At 38.0% G+C, this 24640-nt stretch overlaps 2 protein-coding genes and 1 long non-coding RNA gene across 5 annotated transcripts in view; 1 reads left to right on the plus strand and 2 right to left on the minus strand.

The window, feature by feature from the left end:
* The window catches only part of GYPA (glycophorin A), a 43651-nt gene extending 27684 nt beyond the window's left edge, over positions 1-15967 (minus strand). Inside the window, exon 1 of one of the 3 annotated variants that reach the window (XM_054683873.2) lies at positions 15762-15895. In XM_054683873.2, coding sequence (XP_054539848.1) covers positions 15762-15798 — 37 coding nt within the window. In that variant the 5' untranslated portion in view covers positions 15799-15895. Of the gene's footprint in view, positions 1-13322; positions 13595-15761 lie in introns of those variants that run through there. The other 2 variants (NM_001427973.1, XM_054683872.2) reach the window with 2 other exon arrangements.
* LOC104006225 (uncharacterized) overlaps positions 1-24640 on the plus strand; it is a 77923-nt gene that overhangs the window by 31555 nt on the left and 21728 nt on the right. Inside the window, exon 4 of the long non-coding RNA XR_008547794.1 lies at positions 22823-22921. This is a non-coding gene — a long non-coding RNA (uncharacterized LOC104006225). The remainder of the gene's footprint in view (positions 1-22822; positions 22922-24640) is intronic.
* Positions 17324-22437, minus strand: LOC129143853 (protein salvador homolog 1-like). Its single transcript, XM_054683870.2, has 2 exons — positions 21813-22437; positions 17324-18349 (listed from the first exon to the last, which is right to left on the minus strand). The coding sequence occupies exons 1-2, from the start codon at positions 22348-22350 to the stop codon at positions 18309-18311; spliced, it is 579 nt and encodes a 192-aa protein (XP_054539845.1). The 5' UTR covers positions 22351-22437; the 3' UTR covers positions 17324-18308.

The following is a 24640-nucleotide window of genomic DNA, read 5'->3' on the forward strand; positions in this document are numbered from 1 at the left end:
AGGTGCGCACCGCCATGCCTGGCCTGGAATGGATGTCTTCTAAGATGCTTCACCATTCATGAATCATGGAAATCTGTATGTCTAAGATAATAATATTTGTAGTTAACACTTACTGCACACTTACTTCATTCCACACATCTCTCTAACCATTTTTAAAACAACTAGCTGAGACCCTATTGTTATATATTAATTATTCTTTGTGGAGGAGGAAAAAAAAAACATCAGAAACGTTGCCCGACTTGCTTAAGTTCACACAGCAGCCAAGTGGCAGAGCTGGATTTTGAATTGAGTGTAACTACAGAACTGTCTGCCAAGGTCTACTGTGATCTATGTAGCAGAAAGAGAATGAGAGAATCAAGTAAGTTGTCATTGAGAGATTAAATTCCCACCAAATTATAATGCAACCAACTCACAAGCAAGCCTTCACTTCAGCAAATCAGGGCTAAATGAAGAGATATAAAGATAATAATTCACCTTGTTTATAGCCTGAGGGTAGGAGTGTTGTACCTCTAACATAGCATTGTAGGGTGACCTGCAGTGGCAAATCCACATTACGGAAGAACAGATGGTTCTGGTTATTAACAGTTTGTTAACTTGAATCTTAATTTTTCCAGCCAAGCATATTCCAATCTGGTCACTCCTGCCTACTAAAGAATCCTCAGAACAAAAGGGGATTTCACATATTTTACCTGTGTCCGCTTTAGTCTAAGGTTTGGTATTTCTGTAGCTGAACTTCACACACATTAAATTTGGGCTTAAGGAAGTTGGGCTGAATGAAAATAATTTCAATTGAAAACAAAAACTTTATCCCAAAGTTCTCACACCACTGGTACTTCCTTTCACTGGTTGAAGAATACAAAATTGCAGAAATGAAACTAGTTTCTTCTCATCCTTGACTGCATGGTAGAATCATCTGTGATATCCAGGCATTGGATTCTGATGTGCGGCCAGCGGTGAGAACAACTGCTCCAGTTGGTAATATAGATTAATATATGTAAACTTCATCTTCCTGAGTTTTGAGGTCCATTCTTACATTGTCTATGGTTCTAGTGTCACCTTTATCTATAAAGTGAACAGCTACAGTATAGGATATTAGCCTGAACGACTTTAGAAATAACATCATTTGCCATCTTAAATGTTGGTGTTTCTTAGGGTTTTGTTTTAGGGCCACAGTCTCCCTCACTTCCTCCCTCAATTCGCATTTAATTTTACTTTCATCACTTTCCAAGGATAAGCTCATCAGTGTATGAAACAGACAGAGTTGAACTGCTTGGTGGAAGCCGGCCTGAGTGTTTGGCCTGCAGCCTCACAACCTGTTCCCATCTCTACCTGGCAGCTTCAGAAAGCTCCACAGGAATTTAGATTGGAAATCTTTAGTCTAAAACTTAAGTTTTTCAAATTGTCTGTTGAGAGCCCTTAGTACAAGTATTAGTAAACTTCTTATGTAAAGGGAGAGAGAGTAACTACTTTAGGATTTGTGGGCCATAACTACTTTAGGCTTTGTGGACCATCTACTACAAATATTCAACTCTGTCACTGCGCAAAAGCAGCTACAGACAATATGTAAACCAAAGCATCAATAAATGAGTATGACTATGTTCCAATAATGATTTGTGGGCAGTAGAATTTGAATTTTGTATAATATCCACATGTTATTATTATTATTTTGAATTTTTTTGTTTCTTTTTTTTTTTTTTTTTGAGACAGAGGCTTGCTCTGTCGCCCAAGCTGGAGTGCAGTGGCCCAATCTCGGCTCACTGCAAGCTCCGCCTCCCGGGTTCACTCCATTCTCCTGCCTCAGCCTCCCAAGTAGCTGGGACTACAGGTGCCCGCCACCAAGCCTAATTTTTTTGTATTTTTAGTAGAGATGGGGTTTCACTGTGTTAGCCAGGACGATCTTGATCTCCTGTCCTCATGATCCACCCGCCTCAGCTTCCCAAAGTGATGGGATTACAAGCTTGAACCACTGCACCTGGCCTATTGTGATTTTTTTAAGCACTTAAAAAAGTAAAAATCATTTGTAACTTGTAAGGTATACAAAACTAGGGTGCCGGCCGTTCACAGGCTATAGTTTGCTTGGCCCCTGTATTAGCATAACTAGAATCTTTGGATGTGAAACCCAATCAACAGTGCTACAGAGATTCTCTGAGAAAATTCGAACCTGCAGTCAAGATGGTGCATTCCTCTAGTAATGGGCTATGAAATCAGTCCAGTGGGTTGTCACTGGCACTAAAAAATTAAGTTCCTCCTTGTACCTCTGGTAGAATTCGGCTGTGAATCCATCTGGTCCTGGACTCTTTTTGGTTGGTAAGCTATTGATTATTGCCACAATTTCAGAGCCTGTTATTGGTCCATTCAGAGATTCAACTTCTTCCTGGTTTAGTCTTGGGAGAGTGTATGTGTCAAGGAATCTATCCATTTCTTCTAGATTTTCTAGTTTATTTGCGTAGAGGTGTTTGTAGTATTGTCTGATGGTAGTTTGTATTTCTGTGGGATCGGTGGTGATATCCCCTTTATCATTTTTATTGCATCTATTTGATTCTTCTCTCTTTATTAGTCTTGCTAGCGGTCTATCAATTTTGTTGATCCTTTCAAAAAACCAGCTCCTGGGTTCATTGATTTTTTGAAGGGTTTTTTGTGTCTCTATTTCCTTCAGTTCTGCTCTGATTTTAGTTATTTCTTGCCTTCTGCTAGCTTTTGAATGTGTTCGCTCTTGCTTTTCTAGTTCTTTTAATTGTGATGTTAGGGTGTCAATTTTGGATCTTTCCTGCTTTCTCTTGTGGGCATTTAGTGCTATAAATTTCCCTCTACACACAGCTTTGAATGTGTCGCAGAGATTCTGGTATGTTGTGTCTTTGTTCTCATTGGTTTCAAAGAACATCTTTATTTCTGCCTTCATTTCGTTATGTACCCAGTAGTCATTCAGGAGCAGGTTGTTCAGTTTCCATGTAGTTGAGCGGTTTTGAGTGAGTTTCTTAATCCTGAGTTCTAGTTTGATTGCACTGTGGTCTGAGAGACAGTTTGTTATAATTTCTGTTCTTTTACATTTGCTGAGGAGAGCTTTACTTCCAACTATGTGGTCAGTTTTGGAATAGGTGTGGTGTGGTGCTGAAAAAAATGTATATTCTCTTGATTTGGGGTGGAGAGTTCTGTAGATGTCTATTAGGTCCACTTGGTGCAGAGCTGAGTTCAATTCCTGGGTATCCTTGTTAACTTTCTGTCTCATTGATCTGTCTAATGTTGACAGTGGGGTGTTAAAGTCTCCCACTATTATTGTGTGGGAGTCTAAGTCTCTTTGTAGGTCACTCAGGACTTGCTTTATGAATCTGGGTGCTCCTGTATTGGGTGCATATATATTTAGGATAGTTAGCTCTTCTTGTTGAATTGATCCCTTTACCATTATGTAATGGCCTTGTCTCTTTTGATCTTTGTTGGTATAAAGTCTGTTTTATCAGAGACTAGGATTGCAACCCCTGCCTTTTTTTGTTTTCCATTTGCTTGGTAGATCTTCCTCCATCCTTTTATTTTGAGCCTATGTGTGTCTCTGCACGTGAGATGGGTTTCCTGAATACAGCACACTGGTGGGTCTTGACTCTTCATCCAATTTGCCAGTCTGTGTCTTTTAATTGGAGCATTTAGTCCATTTACATTTAAAGTTAATATTGTTATGTGTGAATTTGTTCCTGTCATTATGATGTTAGATGGTTATTTTGCTCGTTAGTTGATGCAGTTTCTTCCTAATCTCGATGCTCCTTACATTTTGGCATGATTTTGCAGCTGCTGGCACTGGTTGTGCCTTTCCATGTTTAGTGCTTCCTTCAGGAGCTCTTTTAGGGCAGGCCTGGTGGTGACAAAATCTCTCAGTATTTGCTTGTCTGTAAAGTATTTTATATCTCCTTCACTTATGAAGCTTAGTTTGGCTGTATATGAAATTCTGGATTGAAAATTCTTTTCTTTAAGAATGTTGAATATTGGCCCCCACTCTCTTCTGGCTTGTAGAGTTTCAGCTGAGAGATCCGCTGTTAGTCTCATGGGCTTCCCTTTGTGGGTAACCCGACCTGTCTCTCTGGCTGCCCTTAACATTTTTTCCTTCATTTCAACTTTGGTGAATCTGACAATTACGTGTCTTGGAGTTGGTCTTCTCGAGGAGTATCTTTGTGGCGTTATTTGTATTTCCTGAATCTGAATGTTGGCCTGCCTTGCTAGACTGGGGAAGTTCTCCTGGATAATATCCTGCAGAGTGTTTTCCAACTTGGTTCCATTCTCCCCGTCACTTTCAGGTACACCAATCAGATGCCGATTTGGTCTTTTCACATATCCCATATTTCTTGGAGGCTTTGTTCATTTCTTTTTATTCTTTTTTCTCTAAACTTCCCTTCTCACTTCATTTCATTCATTTCATCTTCCATCACTGATACCCTTTCTTCCAGTTGATCACATTGGCTCCTGAGGCTTCTGCATTATTCACGTAGTTCTCGAGGCTTGGCTTTCAGCTCCATCAGCTCCTTTAAGCACTTCTCTGTATTGGTTATTCTAGTTATACATTCGTCTAAATTTTTTTCAAAGTTTTCAACTTCTGTGCCTTTGGTTTGAATTTCCTCCTGTAGCTTGGAGTAGTTTGATCGTCTGAAGACTTCTTCTCTCAATTCGTCAAAGTCATTATTCGTCCAGCTTTGTTCCGTTGCTCGAGAGGAACTGTGTTCCTTTGGAGGAGGAGAGGCGCTCTGGTTTTTAAAGTTTCCAGTTTTTCTGCTCTGTTTTTTCCCCATCTTTGTGGTTTTATCTACTTTTGGTCTTTGATGATGGTGATGTACAGATGGGTTTTTGGTGTGGATGTCCTTTCTGTTTGTTAGTTTTCCTTCTAACAGATAGGACCCTCAGCTGCAGGTCTGTCGGAGTTTGCTAGAGGTCCACTCCAGAGGAACTGGTACCATTCCTTCTGAAACTATTCCAATCAATAGAAAAAGAGGGAATCCTCCCTAACTCATTTTATGAGGCCAGCATAATCCTGATACCACAGCCGGGAAGAGACACAACCAAAAAAGAGAATTTTAGACCAATATCCTTGATGAACATTGATGCAAAAATCCTCAATAAAATACTGGCAAACCGAATCCAGCAGCACATCAAAAAGCTTATCCACCATGATCAAGTGGGCTTCATCCCTGGGATGCAAGGCTGGTTCAATATATGAAAATCAATAAATGTAATCCACCATATAAACAGAACCAAAGACAAAAACCACATGATTATCTCAATAGATGCAGAAAAGGCCTTTGACAAAATTCAACAACTCCTTCATGCTAAAAACTCTCCATAAATTAGGTATTGATGGGATGTGTCTCAAAATAATAACAGCAATCTATGAAAAACCCACAGCCAATATCATACTGAATGGGCAAAAACTGGAAGCATTCCCTTTGAAAACTGGCACAAGACAGGGATGCCCTCTCTCATCACTCCTATTCAACATATTGTTGGAAGTTCTGGCCAGGGCAATTAGGCAGGAGAATGAAATAAAGGATATTCAATTAGGAAAAGAGGAAGTCAAATTGTCCCTGTTTGCAGACGACATGATTGTATATCTAGAAAACCCCATTGTCTCAGCCCAAAATCTGCTTAAGCTGATAAGCAACTTCAGCAAAGTCTCAGGATAGAAAATCAAGGTACAAAAATCACAAGCATTCTTATACAACAATAACAGACAAACAGAGAGCCAAATCATGAGTGAAATCTCATTCACAATTGCTTCAAAGAGAATCAAATACCTAGGAATCCAACTTACAAGGGAGGTTAAGGACCTCTTCAAGGAGAACTACAAACCACTGCTCAATGACATAAAAGAGGATACAAACAAATGGAAGAACATTCCATGCTCATGGGTAGGAAGAATCAATATCACGAAAATGGCCATACTGCCCAAGGAAATTTATAGACTCAATGCCATCCCCATCAAGCTACCAATGACTTTCTTCATAGAATTGGAAAAAACTACTTTAAAGTTCATATGGAACCAAAAAAGAGCCCACATCGCCAAGTCAATCCTAAGCCAAAATAACAAAGCTGGAGGCATCATCACGCTACCTGGCTTCAAACTATACTACAAGGCTACAGTAACCAAAACAGCATGGTACTGGTACCAAAACAGAGATATAGATCAATGGAACAGAACAGAGCCCTCAGAAATAACGCTGCATATCTACAACTATTTGATCTTTGACAAACCTGAGAAAAACAAGCAATGGGGTAGGATTCCCTATTTAATAAATGGTGCTGGGAAAACTGGCTAGCCATATGTAGAAAGCCGAAACTGGATCCTTTCCTTACACTTTATACAAAAATTAATTCAAGATGGATTAAAGACTTAAATGTTAGACCTGAAACCATAAAAACCCTAGAAGAAAACCTAGGCATTACCATTCAGGACATAGGAATGGGCAAGGACTTCATGTCTAAAACACCAAAAGCAATGGCAACAGAAGCCAAAATTGACAAATGGGACCTAATTAAACTAAAGAGCTTCTGCACAGCAAAAGAAACTACCATCAGAGTGAACAGGCAACCTACAGAATGGGAGAACATTTTTGCAACGTACTCATCTGACAAATGGCTAATATCTAGAATCTACAATGAACTCAAACAAATATACAAGAAAAAAACAACCCCATCAAAAAGTGGGCAAAGTATATGAACAGATACTTCTCAAAAGAAGACATTTATGCAGCCAAAAGACACATGAAAAAATGCTCACCATCACTGGCCATCAGAGAAATGCAAATCAAAACCACAATGAGATACCATCTCACACCAGTTAGAATGGCAATCATTAAAAGTCAGGAAACAACAGGTGCTGGAGAGGATGTGGAGAAATAGGAACACTTTTACACTGTTGGTGGGACTGTAAACTAGTTCAACCATTGTGGAAGTCAGTGTGGCGATTCCTCAGGGATCTACAACTAGAAATACCATTTGACCCAGCCATCCCATTACTGGGTATATACCCAAAGGACTATAAATCATGCTGCTATAAAGACACATGCACACGTATGTTTATTGCAGCACTATTCACAATAGCAAAGACTTGGAACCAACCCAAATGTCCAACAATGATAGACTGGATTAAGAAAATGTGGCACATATACACCATGGAATAATATGCGGCCATAAAAAAGGATGAGTTCTTGTCGTTTGTAGGGACATGGATGAAACTGGAAATCATCATTCTCAGCAAACTATCACAAGGACAAAAAACCAAACACCGCATGTTCTCACTCATAGATGGGAACTGAACAATGAGAACACATGGACACAGGAAGGGGAACATCACACTCTGGGGACTGTTGTGGGGTGGGGGCAGGGGGGAGGGATAGCATTAAGAGATATACCTAATGCTAAATGATGAGTTAATGGGTGCAGCACACCAGCATGGCACATGTATACATATGTAACTAACTGGCACATTGTGCACATGTACCCTAAAGCTTACAGTATAATAATAATAAAAAAAATTAAGTTGTATTCTAGGTGTGGTGGGTCATGCCTGTAACCCTAGTGCTTTGGGAGGCCAAGGCAGGAGGATTGCTTGAGGCCAGGAGCTCGAGACCACCCTGGGCAACATAGGAAGACCCCGTATTTACAAATTAAATAACAAAAAAATTAGTCAGGTGTGGTTGAGCACACCTGAAGTCTCAGCTACTTGAGAGGCAGAAGCTGGAGAATCACTTGAATCCAGCAGTTCAAGACTGAAGTAAGCTATGACTGTGCCGTCGCAGTCCAGCTTAGGCCACAGAGCAAAATCTTGTCTCTAAAAAAAATTAAGTTGTATAAAATAGGAGAGAATATATGAAAGTACATCACACAGAATAAGGGAAGGTATTATTTTGTGGAATTTTATTTCAGACAAGTGTGTGTGTGAGTCTGTGTGCTGTGATTTGTAGTGCACATTAACTATGTCTCAATAATACTTGATTATGTTTTGAGCCTGATGAACCTGGTTATACCCTATGTGAATACCTGGCTGCCAGATCAATAGCATATGACATACCTGAAATGCACTCACGGCCTGCACAAGCCATTGACCAGTGGCTCATGCACACCTTTATCCAGCTTATCTAGCTCCAGAAAGCACTTAGACTTTCTATGTGTGCTGCACCACTAAAATGGGAATTCTGAGAGAGAATGCTTTCAAAAACATAAAGTTAGCTAATGGGACAATTTCAAGTAGGCTATATACTGTAGAAACACATGAAAGGATAAGTGCAAATAAAACATAGTATATATATCAAAAGAGCAGAAACAAGGAATCATAAACTATGAAATAGGATAACAGAAATAAGATGCTAAATGTCAGTTGTGAATTAATGAATGCATATGGATTATGGTTTTGTATTAAAAGACAGAAACTTTTAGATTGAGTCAAAAGAGATAGGTTAGGACTGGTGCAATGGCTCATGCCTGTAATCCCAACACTTTGGGAGGCCGAGGCAGGTGGATTGCCTGAGCTCAGGAGTTGGAGACCAGCCTGGGCAACACTGTGAAACCCCGTCTCTACTAAAATACAAAAAATTAACTGGGCGTGGTGGTGTGCGCCTGTATTCTCAGCTACTTGGGAGGCTGAGGCAGGAGAATTGCTTGAACCCGGGAGGCAGAGGTTGCAGTGAGCTGAGATCGTGCTACTGCACTCCAGCCTGGGCGACAGAACGAAACTCTATCTTCAAAATAAATTAATAAATACATATAAAACTAAACAGGAATAACCGTATTAATCTTAGGCAAAGTAGAATTAAGAGCAAAGACATTACAAACAGTGAAAAAGATTTACTTGTGTCATTAAGCAATATATTTCACAATGATTCTTAAGTAATTATGGACCATTTTAGCCCAATAATATAGCAACGAGAAACATAAAGCAGAATAAGAAATTGGCAAAAATACAATACCATTGAGAAATTTTAAGTTTTCTCCAATTGTGATAGATCAAGAAAGCAAAAAACAAACACAGAAAGGATCTGAAATATATCTGCTTGCAATCACAAGCTATGGATTTATATGATTTTTTGCTAACGAATCAATGAAGACAGATTTTATTAGGCATTCCCACATTCCCATACACTCATTTTGAAAGAACATTTCTGTATTTCCTGATACAATGTTTTTGAGGTCTGAATCTAGCAGAATAGTTCAGGAAAGGTAGCAAGGGGAGAACTTTTGTGGTCTTTTTCCTAGCAAAATGCAATTTCAGTGCCATGATCTCTATTCTCAGTTGCCTCAAATAGCTGTACTATTCATGTTTTATGTTTTGTATTTATTTCCTTCTATTTTGGTTTTTAAAAATATAATGATGACTGGGAAATAAGTGATAACATCAAAAGGAGGCCTCCAGAATTTAAAAACATTTTCTATAGCCCATATAAAAAGTAGCAAAAGGCTAACATAACAGCCACACAGTTAGAGTTCCTTAGCTGCACCACGTGAGGAAGACAGACCGTCAACCTTCATTAAAGTCTTCAGCTTGGTGAAAGCACAAGCAGAACACTGAGTGACAATGTTGTAAGAGTAACGGAGCCAATCCTGGGACATCACTAGGTATGGTACAGGCAACATAACATATTCTCCAAGTGCACAGATTCTGCAGTGGAACTGCCTAGGCTCAAACTGATTCCTCTAGCAACTACCTGAGACCTTGCAAAATTAACTTGATCTCTATATTTTTGTTCCATCATTATACATGGATTAGTCTCTACCTTATAGAATTATTGAACAGATTAAGTTAAAATGCACATAATTTTTTTTGCAAGAATGGAAAACCTAATCCTAAAATTTCTATGAAATTGTTAGGGATCTAAATAGCCAAAACAATCTTGAAGAAGAACAAAGTTCAGTGAATCACACTTCATGAATTCAAAACGTATAACCAAGTAACAGCAATAAAATCTGTGTGATTTTGCCCCAAGAACAGACATATTCTTCGGATAGAATTGAGACTCCAGAAAGAAACTCATATATCCATGGCCAATTAACTTTCAAGAAGGGTGTCAAGACCATTCAATGGGCAAAGGATAGTCTCTTCAACAAATGGTGCTGGGACAGCTGCAAAATAATAAAGGTGGACTCTTATCATACATCATATAGAAAAATTAACTGATAATAAACCAAAGAGCTAAATGTAAGAGAAGAACTACAAAACTCTTAGAAGAAATCATAGGGAGAAATTTTTATGACTTTAAATTTGGCAATTATTTTTAGATATGATATCAAAAGCCTAAGCAACAAAAGAAAAAAAAATAAATTGGACTTGAAAATGAAAAATATTTGTGCATCAAAGGACACTATCAAAAGTAAAAACAAAAATCTACAGAATGAAGGAAAAGATTTGCAAATAGTATATCTGATAAGACTCTTTATCCAGAACATAGAAAGAACTCTTACAACTTAGCAACAGAAAGACAAAAATAAATTTAAAAATGGGTGAAGGACTAGAACCAACATTTCTCCAAAGATATGCAAAATGCAGTTACCAACAACTACATGAGAAGATTCTCAGCATCATTAGTTATTAGGAAAATGCAAGAGACCACAGTGAAAAACCATTTCATACCCTCTGAAATGGCTATAACTAAAATAATGAAAAAGTACAATTTGTGGCAAGATTGTGGAGAAATTGGCACCTCATACACCCTGGTTAAAAGGTCAAAAGGTGAAGCTCCTGTGGAAAAGAGTTTAGCAGTTCCTTAGTAAGTTAAACATAAAATTACTATGACCCAGCAATTCTACCCCTATACATCTTTGAGTATTAAAAGTGGGTTCAAACAAAACTAGTACAGGAATATTTATAGCAGCACTATTCACAATAGCCAAAAGGTGGAAACAACACAAATTTTAATCAAATGATGGATCGATAAGCAAAATGTGATATACCAACCCAAATTTTAATCAAATGATGGATGGATAAACAAAATGTGATATACCAAAACAATGAGATAACATTTATTATAAAAGGAATGAAATACTGATACACGCTACAATATGGATGAACTTTAAACACATTATTTTAAGTGAAAGAAGCCATACACAAAAGGCTACCTATTATATGATTCCATTTATATGAAATATCTACAATGGGTAAATCTGTAGAGGTAGAAAACAAATTAGTGGTTTCCAGGGGCTGGAGGAATTGGAAGTGGCTGCTAATGGGTAAGAGGTTTCCTTTTGGAGTGATGAAAATGTTCTGGAGCTACATAATGGTGATGGGTGTGCATCATTTTGAATGCATTAAATGCTACCGATTGTACACTTTAAAACGGTTCAAATGGTAAACTTATGTGTATTTTACTACAATTTTAAAAATTAAGTGTATGTAAATCGCTTAGAACAGTGCATGGCACAAAGTGAGTGCTATATCACTGTTGGTTTTTATTATTCAGAACCTGCCTATGTACGGAACCTAACCTGCTGTATATAAATCTAGGGATGGAAATACCAAAGTTGATCAAATAGCTGTTTATAGAACTTTGTACACTACAAAGATGACATCATTTTTCCAGAGCTTACATATAATAATTTGGGTTAGAGAGAAATTCTTAATAAATATCACAAATAAGTTGTATAGTCATAGTCTATGACCAACGTACAAAAATGAAAGACTTCTTAGAAAGCAGAGATTGTGTTTGTTCGATTTACTTTTTAAAATATATTAAAACTTGTCCTGATTATATTATATGGTTCTCTTTGCAGAAAATTTAGAAAGTATTTAAAATGAGAAAAAAAAATAAAATCTTACAATCCCAACACTCAGAGATACACCCGGAATTTTTTTTTCAACATTTTTGCTTTAGTTTTGGTTTAGTTCATTTATCACAGAAAACTACACAGATAGGTACTTACTAAAGATGTGGATATGATAATAATGGCTGGAAATCTATGATGTAAAAGTGTAGGTCCAGCCTGATTTTGTCAGCACCATATAAGAAGGATTGGGTTTTTTTTTTTTTGAGCAAAAGATATTACATTTGCAGTTGGTGTCAAAATATAATCTGAAATATAACTTGGGGGAAATTCCCCAAAAGTTTACTTCTCAAATAGTCTCATAGATGTTTTGAATAATCTTCTAGAAACCAAGGTGAAAAGAAATTTATCACAAGAATGTGAAGCTAAATTTCCTAATTTAAAATCACTACGAAGTAAGTTTGAGATACCATCCCTACTTTCCCCTCTATTCAGACCTTTTCTGCAAAGGAGTTCACAGTGGGTGTCTGTTTCTCTCTAAAAACCGTATTTCACACCATGCTAAAGATATCTATAGATTTGGCAACTAGTCCAGCTCATCTCAGGCTGAATTTTGGGGATTCATTGGGGTTTACAGATGAAAAATGATTGTAGATACCATCTACTCGGCGCTTTATTGAATAGGCACAAGAAAACTGAGGCCCACGGGTGTTAAATGATTTTTCATGGCTAAACTAGTCTGCCACAAAATTCTGGTCATTTGTCATTTGTCATTTTGAGTAGTTGATACTGACTGCCTACTATGTGGCTGACAATGTGTGGGACACATAAGCGAAGACACAGGTTTTGCTTTTAAAGAATTTATAGTCATGTATTCCCTGGCATACAGTTCCTGTAACTCTTTCCTGTGCCAATTAAATAGAGAGCTAGCAAGGCTCTCTTCTTGGATCCCTGAAAAAAAAAAAAAAAGACATGCCTTGTTTCTTCACTTAACATGTGCTTTTCAGACTGATGTACCTGCGTGGTATGAGTCAGATGCACATGGCAATAATGATCTGTCTATGCAGAGCACTCACTGTGTCTAACCAGATGAAAACAAATATTTCCTCTTTCCTTTCCTCCTCCCCTTCCTCCTGTCTCTTCCCTTCCCTTCTCTCTTCTCCCTTCTTGCCTCCCTCTCTCTCTCCATCCTCTCTTCTTTCCTTCCTTTTTCCTTTTCCTTCTTCCTTTCTCTCCCTCTCTGCTTATCTCTCCTTCTCCCTCCCTTCACCTCCTTCCTTGCTTATTCAACCAATATGCTACTATAAATACCAATCGGGAACTGTGCTAGATTCTGGGGATACACGGATGAATAAAGTAGGCATGATGATATCACACCAGTCCCTTTGTTTCCTCCAATTAAATTAGTATATTATGACCTAGAATGCAAATTTTGTATGAATTTTTAAGTAAACACAAAAAAGCTTTTGGAGACTCCTGGTTTATGCCATAATTTCCTAGTTGAAGTGGTATAGTACTGTATTTTCAAATTGGTTCTTAGCTTCAGAATCTGATTTTCAGATTAAAGCTCCAGCTTTTCCTTGAAAACACTAACTTACCTCCTGTTTCAGAATTTTTGCTCTTGCTCTTCCCTCTGCCTTCTGTCCTCTTTTCCCAGAATTTTCAGGGTTGGCTCCATCTCCTTGTTCCATGTTTAGCATAAATGTCATCTACTCAGAAAATAATTCCCTGCTACCCTTTTCTTAAGCAGTTTTCGGCATTCATGTTTATCATCTTACCTGGTTTTATATGCTTTGTATTATTTTTGACTGTTTTTATCTTATTTTAATAAGATAGTTGTTGTTCCATTTATTATCTGCGTTCCCTCCCACCATCCACTGTGCCCACCCTCCGTGTGTCCTCCATGGGAGCCCATTTTTCTTCCTGCTGTGGGCTGAGTGTCTGGTTCACAATCTGACATGTAATGACTGAATCATCAAATGAGTGCAGGAATTCAGGGACTGCAAATCAAGTCATATTAGAAAAAATGGTTCTCCATTTGGAAGAAGATCTCTGGTAAGTTTAGAATTAGAAATATCGTCTTTATTCTTAAGATTCCTGGAGAAAGAAAGGCAATCGTCTTTTTTTCATAGCAAAAAAAAAAAAAAAGAAAAAAAAAGAAAAAGACTTCACCACGTTTACTCTTCGGCTAATCAGTATGGGGGAAAAACTTGATCTTACACCTTTCTGTTATACTATAAAGTAGCCACATCAAGAGAGTTTCCTTGGAGGGTTTCTGAAGCTATGAAGATGATAACAGCTTGGGTACTGGAGACCATTGTAGCTTTCAGGGTCATCTTGCCCCAGTGACCTCTTTATTAAGTGCCATTTAAGGCTTTAATTCACTATCTGCTTGTGTAGTTGTAGAAATTAAAAAAAAATCATTTCTTTGCCAGGAACCCTTTCCAAATTTGGGGCACTTGTAAGTCACACAGAGTTTTCCCAAATGCTGGGCACACCCCCCAGTAGAGTATGCAGTGTCTAATTTTGTTTGAGTTACACCCAGTTTGGTTTGCCCCATGGAGCAACACAAAGAATACATCTTTTTTTCTGTGTAATAGCACTTCAAATATATGAATACATATACAAATATTACACTACATCCCTTTCATTTGTTTTTTCTTCAAACTAAATGTTTTCATACTTTTCTGCTTAAAAAATTAGAGTAGCTATGTTTGTTTTCTGTTTTCTTTCTGTAATTTTCTTTTCTCTCTGACTTTTCAGAAATCACCAGTCACATACGTAGGTTTGTTCCCTAGTCTGTAACTATTGATAGCTACTGCTTATTTGAATAATATATTATTAATACTTATTAATCATGATAGTTAATTCTAATCATAGAAAATGCATAGTAAGCTTAACATTTTACTTTGTTTTAGGCATCAGTAAGTGTATTCCATTAAATATTTTGTTTAATCTTTATGCAATTATTATGAGGCAAGTACCAACATTGCCTGCATTTTAAAGACGAGGACACATAAAAATGTGGGCACATAATTTGCCTGAATGTTCCCCAGCCTTGAGAAGTAAAACTAGATTTGAACCCAGTTCTGTCTGTTCCTCATGCCTGTGCTCTTAACTATTGCACTATTTTATCCTCCCCTAGGGTATCTTAGAAAATGCTGATCTCTCTTCCCTGTATGCTACAGAGTGCTCAGCAGATCCTTGATACTTGCTCTCACTTGGGTTACAGCAATGTCTAATAGACTCAGAATGTTTCAAGCAACTGCCTGCCCCCTGTGTGCTGGGCACTAGTATTGCTAACACATAAGCACTGCACTTGAGAGGATGTTTAACTATAATATTCTCAGAAAGAGGCCCAAATCATGTTAATTTAATACACTAAATTAATAATTAAATTTAAACTAAGTTAAATTCAAATTATTGAATTAATACAATTTAATAATGACCCTATGATATTTATTTTAATGGATTTAAATTTCTCCTAAAATTCACATGACATCTAAGCCAGTAAGAGTTGTTTTCGTTTTTGTTTCTTCCTATGTGACACTTTAGTAATGGACCCACAGAGAAGCGAACAACTCCCACGGTTTCAGTGTTCATGCTTTTGGCTTCTCACCATTTGGCAGAAATAGGAAATTATACCTTTTGAAAACTAAAAGCCATATAACACCTTTGTTAATAACTCTTTAGTTTGGAAATGAATCTCCTTATAACTCAAACAAAGCAATACATTTATTCACAGAGAGCTATTTCTCATAGCATTTGATAAAATTATTTTAATTCTAGCTAGACTTAGAATTGAAGTAAGCTTCTCATACTAGAAAACTGGATTCGGCCATAAATACTGGGCTCCCTTGTGCCATTTCCCCCACATTGGTAGCTGAGTTCCAGTAAAATCCATCCACCAGACTGGAAGAGGAAATACTACTCATTTATACATTTAAATAAGATAGAACTAAAATAGGATAGTTTATATTTTATTCTATGATCTCATACCCAATATAACAGAACCAAGATGAAATAAAATCACTTACCTGACAACAGTAATACAAAGATTATTTTTCCATACATCCTGAGATCATGAGCTGTCTCCTGAAGTTAGTGCGAAAAAACTACCAAAGACAACTGCAAGTGTCAGTGTCTGGCCTTAGCCTGCTAGCTGTTATCTTCCAGGCCCACCTTCCTGCGGCCATCATCAGCTGATAGGCAGGGGATGCATTTTAAATGATGCAAGTTGTTAAGCGCCTGTTAATAAAGATACATGGATATCTTGGGGCTATGAAAGTGGTAAGTACAATTTTCACTGCAAGGAACAGGTGGCTACTTGTGATATTAACTTTGCATCAGTTAAGTGGGCATGGTAAGGTGGTAGACAGGAGCCACCCAACTGGACAAAGAACTGGACTGTGAATCTCTGAGGCCAGGGCACGTGCCAGGCTGAGGTAGCTGTTGTGGAGCCATGGACCTTCTCATTTCTAATGTCAAGACCCGGTGGTCCAAATGAAAGTGACTTCCTATATGTGAAATGAACATATTTGAGAAATTTAAATCATTTGAGTGTTCTGAGGTTCTGAAAGACTCCCAAACTCATGGTGAGTCACATAGCAATGTAAGAGACATGAGATGCAACAAATCTTTCAGTGAAAATAGAGTTTGAACTGAAGAGCTAGTGCTGTGCAGCTATGAAACCAGTGAGCTGTTTCTCTCTGAAATATACCTTGCTAAGTAAGCATAAATGAATACCAAGACAATAAATGCAAACAGTCAGAAACAAAACCCAACAAACCAAAAACCTTATCATTAAAGTAGGTTAAAATGAAAGGTATGGAAATGTGAGGAAGCTCAATTTTAAAGGGAGACAGAATAAAAAATATAAATTAGGTCTGAAATGGTTCAACAGAAGGTGACTGTATACTCCATCTAAATCATCTTACTTCCTGTAAGATTTTTGTGAAAGTCTTTCCTGCCTGACCCAGAAAATCAATTTGCTATGTGAGCAATTTGCCACGTATATCATACTTACATATTTACCCAAAGTGTGGTTTAAAAAAATCATTTATGAAGCTAATGTTTGCAGCTTCAGGAAACTGGACCACAGATAAAAAAAAATTATTTACTGGATAAAAGATGGAGATAAGTATCAGCAGAGCATCCCAGAGAGGGAGGAGCCTGAGATTGAGGGACTAGTGGATGGAGGGAGTGGAGATGCAGACTTGGGAGAGACAGAAGAATGAATGACACAGACGGGGTAATCTGAGCAGCAGGAAAAGAATCCAGAGTGCCTCTTAAGGCCCTGCCAATTCATGTAAAACAACTGCAGCAAATTTTATTTAAAACTTAAAATTAAACAATACATAATAATTTAATAACTTCCATAAATTCAGTGTTTGTTATGGCTGGATATCAGGTTGGGTTGCAGGAATTGTACTCAAGAGTCAACCAAGTAAAGGAAATGTTGTTGATATTCATATAAGCAGTAAGAATTAATTCACATGATTTTATATTGACAAAGGGAGAGCGATTAGCATGAGTCTTAAAAATGCTATTTCTGAAAATGGGTAAATAAATGTCGCTATTCTTACAATAGACTATTAGAGCAACTATTAAAATCATGTTTTCAAAAATAGTTAAAGATATGGAGACTCAGGATAAAATGGGTAAGTGGAAAACAGCAAGATCTCAAAATTGTGTATACACAAATAAAATCCTATTGGATTCTTTTTTCCTCTGGGGTGTGCTGTCTTCACCTGGAATACACCTACTCCTTTTTAGGTGGCCTCCAATTCTGCTTGGGGTCTTCATTGAATAGTACTTCCTCCATGAAGCCTTCCCTGACTTCCTGTCTTTGTCAGGTGCCCCTGCTCTATACTTGTGTGGTTCCATCTTCTTGCCTTATCACAGGACTTATTACACTACGTTGCAATCATTGTGTCTCCACTGGACTACAGTTTTTAAGTGGACACACCCTGACTATGGCTATCTTATTTACCAATGAGTGCTTGGGGCACACTTGACAATAAATATTTCTCAAATCAATAAATGACAAATGAATATTGCAGTGCAGAGGAAAGCAATTTCTCACGGGCAGTCCTGGGTGTACAGGCTGATCATTTTTTATATATCCTGCGGGTAACCTATGTCATATCCTAGCTTCAGGTTCCCTCCAGTATGGAGGTCCATTGCTAAGGCAGGAAGGGGAAAATGAAAAGGAAACTCAGCCTAAAATTCAGCTTTCATACCTTCTTCAGCCTGGACTGGTCAGAGTCTGAGAGTGCTTTCTCTTCCATGACCTCCCACTTTCCTTTCCTGCAGAATCACATCGTTAGCAATTCTCTAAACTCCTGTAGTGCTGACACATGCCTGTTTATTAACACCTGTCTCAGGTTGTTCTGAACAATCTGTTCCTTTGTATTTGTGGGTCCTGTCTCTGTTGTTCTGTTTCCAGCATCTGGCACAATGCCCTATAGAGTACCTGGCCCTATTAAAGTAAGTCAAAACCTGGAGGGTTCTCAATGAGGAAATCAGAGGTCAGATTCAGCACCTCACACAGGGTGTGAGGAAGCAGTGCCGTACAGTGCTCTCTAGTGGCCTATCTGCACAATGGAAGGAAAAAATGTGAGCCCTGAAAATGCAACAAAAAAAAATATACGTCAGATTACATTTTTCTCTTTCAGGCATTCCCTAATCTTCTTTAAATTTTTCAGAAATATTTTTACTGAAGTACACATTCAGAATTATCATAAAATTCTACCTATGAGCTATATCATGCAAATTATTAGACAAATCCACATCTTTTAAGAATTTTGAATCTTTGCATAAAATAAAACAAGTACTTTTGAGGCATTTAATCAAACATAAAAAACTTATCCAATTTTCTTGATACTACATGACTTTAAGCTATTTTTTGAATTGCCTGAGGCATTTCTATGACGTAGTTAAGAAGGATGAAGTTCAATGTTATAATCTAGGAAAGGCAACTTGGATCGATCAACACAAACTTATACCTTGCTTGTTTCATGACAGAGAACCATTCATTTTTGTCAATTACTTACCTCTCAACTATTTCAGGCTTAGATTATTCCTGAAGATGGCTGCATGCTAGTCTGATCTGCCAGTGGAGAAGTCTGCTTTTCATGTTTTGCATGGAGGAGTGGAGAACAGGGGAGGGGCAGGAAAGTTGAGGCACTGTGGTTTATACTACTAGCCTCCTTGGTACCTCATCGCCTTAGAATTGTCCAGCCTGCTTTGCCAGAGTAGTCTAACAACTTTCCCTGACCTTTGTTAGTTTATCATTTCAAAATTTTTTTAAAATAAAAAAACAACTACAAGTAAGATAAATCTAACACTCAAAATAACCCTGTTAGAGAGGCAGAACAGATATTAGCATTCTTAATTTTATTTTATTTTATTTTTATTTATTTTTTATTTTTTTGCAATTAACTTTTACTTTATTTTGAAGTTGTGACCGGAAAGTTGTTTTAAAGTCTGTCTTTAAACTTACAAAAATTATGTCAAATTGCTCCTAAGAGAGGATCAGTAGAGATTTAGTTCTTATAGTATTTCCTCAATTATATTTGGCAAATTAGATTTTCAAAACAAGAGTTTAACTTGTTATTAATTCTTCATGTTTACGTACTTAAACCTCAGGTAGAAAAGTATTACAAGCTATCAGTGACGTCTGCAATATAGGTGGGAAAGGTGAGTGCAAAGAATAACACATATTCTATATTAACAGTAAACATAGCCATTTCTGTTCTCCCTCGGCTAACAAAAACTGTCTTAGGCCTCCAGATTTAAAACCGCTGGGTTCATTCACTCATTCAGCCATTTATTTTTGTGAGCATCTCTTAGGCAGTCATGTGCTATGCTAATCCTATCTGACTCTTCCCTCTCCTTTGTCCTTCAAACCCCGTTAGTGGCCAAGTCCCATTAATTTGGGCATGTCCCACTTCTCCTCTTTCCAAATTTCTGAAGTATAGGTCAAGTCCTCATTAACCACTGAATATGCACCAAATGGAAGATTATGCAGTCATTAAAACCACTCATAAAAAGTATACAACATGAAGAAAATCATTCAAGTAAAAAGAACAGAAAACTGTACAAAATATTATATAATCACATCCATGTAAAAAAAGAATTTGGCATGGAAAAAGATGAAGAAAATAACATACTAAGAGGATCTCTGGTGGACAGGTACTTTGCCTTTACGTTACTGCATTTTGCAAATTTCCCGTAATAAGCAGTTGTTATTCTAGAAGAAAATATAAATGAGCTTTATTTTTAAAACTTACTATTTTAGTTAGATAACAAATTATTCCTGAGGTTCAGAACTGTATATCAGAAATAACCAAAATAAACACAAGCATGCAGCTAATTCTTTAACCTAATTCCTTAAAAACTAAAAGGTGCTTTTACCCATGCCTCTTACTGCATTTCCACATGCCTAGAAAACCTCTCCTCTACAATGTTCCAGTGAGACTCTGATGTCAGCTTTCATAAAATAAGTTGTTCTTACCAACTATTCCACATTATTTTTAAAACTTCAGTGATCTGCTTTCTCCTAAACTCTAATTCTCATTTTTCCTTCCAACGCATCCTAGATTTGCCTTTTCCTATTACCACTGGTACCCACTGGTACCTGCAATCCTCTTTTCTCTAGGAATCTACCCTTAATTCTAGTACAAAACTAATCTTTAAACACTGCTTTCATAAAATCACTTGTCTTTCCGAAATGTGCAAGAGCTTCCACTTGACTCAAATCTAAGCCTATTGTTGAACCACAAATCTCCACTCGACCTTACATCTTATTTCTTCAAACCAGGCAGAACTACACTGTTCCTTATATTTAAACCATGCCTACTCTGTTTTCATTGTGCTATTCCCAATTTTCCATGTAAAATGTCCTTCTTCTGGCCCCTGTTAATCTAAAGGCCAAGCTCAAGGCCCACTCCAAGTCCTCCAATCATCTCTTTAAGTATTCCAGCCTATACTCATCTCTCTTCTGATTCCCTGTTGCACTTACAGTTAGTATCACAAAGTGTAACAATTGTTCTGTGACTATTGTGTATAGAGTGGTTTTGTTTCCACAAATAAGGTAGTAGACAAATAAGGTACCAGAAAGCAGAGACCAACAGACCCAAGGAAAACGCTAGACACATAAACGGTTAATACTAAATGAATAAATTTTTTCTACAGTCAAAATACTAATGCTCCAAACCATTTTTAAGTCGTCTTATTTGAAGTTATGTGAGCCAAAAAGTAAATCTGTCTCACATTTTATTTTTATCCTGCCAAAATTTAAAGCCTATAACTTGGTAGAAAAAAACAATCGGACAAGAAAGTTTAATTTTCCTCTCACTTAATTTTATCTGGTAAAACCAGGACTTCAGGAATAAAGTAGAACTGTACATTTCTCCCATCTCTTCTGCTCCTTTCAGAAGTATCTCCAACTCAGGAGATATGGAAAGTACCTTCTTTTCTTAAATTATATGGTAATATTTTTTGTCTGTTACAAAAATAATAAAAAGACATGCTCAACACATAACCATATGACTATAAGTCTTTTTGATCAACTCAGGAAATAATTCTTGAACTACTTTTTGTTCAGAGAAAAAGTGCAGGATCTAGCGAAGTAATGTGGTTGCTCAGGGTATCACTGACCATGCCCAGTTGTTCCTATTCTTCTTTCCTTTCCCAAGTTTGTCAAGTGTCTCTGAGGACTCAGTCAAGTGTCTCTGAAGATTTACCCTTCCCATTATTCTACCAAACCTAAACCTAAATTCAGCCCAACTGGAGACATTAAATTCTCTAGGTTTTCAAGGGTCACAGCATTAAGAGTCTAGACAGCCTTGAGATAAGTACCAAGTTTATATAACATGAGTTAATAAAATAAATGGTCACAAGGACTCTTCCATTCAGTGTAGATTAACAACTATTTGCACACAGGCTTAAGCAGGACGAGCAAAGTGGAAAAATATTGCGCTAGTAGTATTTGTTCGTGTCCCAAGAAAATCTAGAAAAGAACATCTTTTTAATTGACATGTCAATAAATATAAACTACTATATTATTTATAATGTTAAGCTACCTGAAGCATGCCTCCCCTGATTCTGTGGCATTCTTTGGAAGAGATCATGGTTGTATTCATAATATCTGTAGTCTTCATGTGCACGATCTCCAAGTGGCCGCTTTCTCTGACCATCAACAAAATTGTCTGAATAATAATATCGGGAACCAGAGTCTCCATTTTCAACAGCAAAACTAACTTCCGTTACCAATGACTGAGAAGAACCATACTCTCTAGGGACATCTGCTAGACTTCTGGCAAGATAAGAAGGTGCAGATAATCTGTTGCTTTCTCTTCTCATTATTTCATGAGGTGTTCTTTGAATTGGAGTTCTAAGGAAACTCTGGTTTCTTGAAACTACTCCATCTCCAGAAGTTGAAAAGGCATTAGGGCTTGAATCTGGAAGACAGATATCAGTTCGTCCTGGAATTTTTGGACCATGCTGGATGAATGAAGGCATAAGATTCCGAAGCAGAGGCGACGTCTCCTTCTTCACGTACTTCCCCGGCACCTCGGCCGGCTTGGACACTTCGTTTTTGGTTTTCTGTCGGGACAGCATCCTTCTCGACCAGGCCGGAGGCCGCGCTGAACTGCCTCCCTAGGGCTCCGCGCCAGGCGCCGGCCGTCTCCGCCGCCACCTCCGCCGGCGCCGCTGCCGCCTCCTTCCCTCCGGAGCCGCCTCCGCCGCTGCCTGTCCGGAGCCTGGGGTGGCCCGCAGGGACTGAGGCATGTTCAGGGCGCTAAACGCGCCGGCCGCCGCTCAGTCGCTGGTCACTTCCTTCCCGGAAGTCGCCCCGCTCTGCGACGCTGCTCGGGGACGCCTTGAGGAAAACCCAGCGACGCCGGGCCAGCGCATTCTTATATTATGTGTGAGCAAACTATGGAATGGAAAAGAGATTATGAGTGTATTACTTGATTTGATTTGCCCTAAGTGTTTTTTAAACGTATGGATTTAGCGCCATTTAAAAAGAAGGTATATTTTAATTAAAAATCAGGAATTGATTTAATTAAAAATTTGGCTCCTCTTACAGGAAGATCTGGCAAGAGTTAGCGTGCAGTTCTACATTGTGACAATCCATGAGAGCTAAGGACTGGCTGTCTCTTGGGACAAATAGGCTTTCTTGAGTCTGGTAAGTGCTCCACTTGATGCTTGCTTCCATTTCTTAGATTAGGTTCTACTGTGGTAAGGCCTCAAAATCTCAGTGTCTTGCAACAACACTGGTTCATTTCCTGCTCACATTACATTTGGTCTATGATGGTGACAAGTTCCAGGATCCAGACTGAAGGAGCCACCCCCATTTGGAATATGCTGTTCTTGTTGCAAACTGGGGGAAAAAGGCCAGATAAGGAATGGCTTTTAATGCTTCCTCTCAGACATGGTATGTGTTATTTTTTTTTCTCACATTCTGTTAGCCAAAGTGAATCAGTGGCCAAGCTGACCTCAATGGGACAAGTAAATATAATTCTTCCAAATGGAAGTCCTGCAAGTCATAGTTCAATGGTGAGGATATATAAAACACTTACAGGAAGGGCCCTAATAATTGGGAGCAAAAACACAATCCATCGCATTCATTTATACTCTTTCTAAGCTTTTGGCATTTGGGTTTGGAAATCTAATTTATTTAGGAGTCTTCTTCAACACCTTCTAGTGATGAGATTTCTTTAACCCAGTTTTCAGTTTCCTTTCTTTAAAATTATAATGAGATGTGATGTGTGTTGAAGAAACCCAAGAAGTGAGAAACTCTCATCACTACAATGGTGACGTAGACAGTGAAAAGCTGTTCCCAGTTGCCTCTAAGTCCATTGTGCTATACTGCTGGAATCAGGTATCATACCTAATCTTTCTGCTGAGAATTGATAGGTCCAGCTTGTTCTACATCCAAATAATAATTCAACAAATGATTTGTGAGCACCTACCGGGCACTGTGCCAAGTGTGGAAGACACAACCTTCAGTAACTCAAGTTTCCCTTCAGGAACTGACAGCTTAATTGGGAAACAAATAAATTAAGAAGGCAATTGCATTATGGAGTGTCAAGTGGATGATAGTAGTAAGCAAAGGGTGTTATAAGAGTACATAAGAGGGGTACCTAACTCAGACTTGGGGTTCTGGAAAGGTTTTCCAGAGCAAGCAATGAGACCTAAAGGATGAGTAGACAAGTCGCGGGAGAAGTAAGAACATTTTAAGCAGAGAAAACAGCATGAGCAATGGTGTGATATCAAGAAAGAGAGAGATAGTGCAAGAGTACACAATGTAGTAGTTTTCAAAACTGTTTGAAATTTTAATCTCACATTTGTTCTTTTCAATGTCTTGGATATCAATTCATTCTGCGATTTACCTTTGTAAAGATGAATTTAGCCCTGGTTCTCTATATGAATACTAGAGGAAGTATATTGATAAAAGAAAAGGAACAAATATGTAGTCATTTCTAAGATTTATTTTTATTAAAATGCAACACAAACTGTAAGTGTGTAACTCATATATATATACACACATATACACACACATACATGAGTATATGTGTGAAACTGTCACTCAAATCAAGACATAGAACATTTCAGATGTATTCCAGAGATCATGGTGGATGGGAGGCAGGACTGGATTGCAGCTCCCACTTGGACAGACAAAGCAGCATGTGGAGGCTTGTATCATGAACTTTGACTGCAGGAATAAATCAGGAACGCTGAGAGAACCCACAGACCCTCTGAAGGAAGCGGATTGCTCCTGCAGGTCTCAGGAGACACCCCAAATGCTGTGGGAGCCCAAACTGCAAACTGTGGAAGTGGGAAAGGGGAATAGTCAGCTCCTGAACACACATCCTCACTGGGGAACCTAAAGGTCTAGATCACA

Source organism: Pan troglodytes, chromosome 3 (assembly GCF_028858775.2).
Source record: "Pan troglodytes isolate AG18354 chromosome 3, NHGRI_mPanTro3-v2.0_pri, whole genome shotgun sequence".
NCBI lineage: Eukaryota > Metazoa > Chordata > Mammalia > Primates > Hominidae > Pan > Pan troglodytes.

What these genes read in the sequence shown, in the direction of transcription:
- LOC129143853 (XM_054683870.2), bottom strand. Translation starts at nt 22,350, where the DNA reads ATGCTGTCCCGACAGAAAACCAAAAACGAAGTGTCCAAGCCGGCCGAG. An exon ending in TCAGGGGAGGCATGCTTCAG is followed by an intron (nt 18,350 to 21,812) that starts GTAGCTTAACAT and finishes TTGCATTTTCAG; the next exon opens with GGCTCACATTTTTTCCTTCC.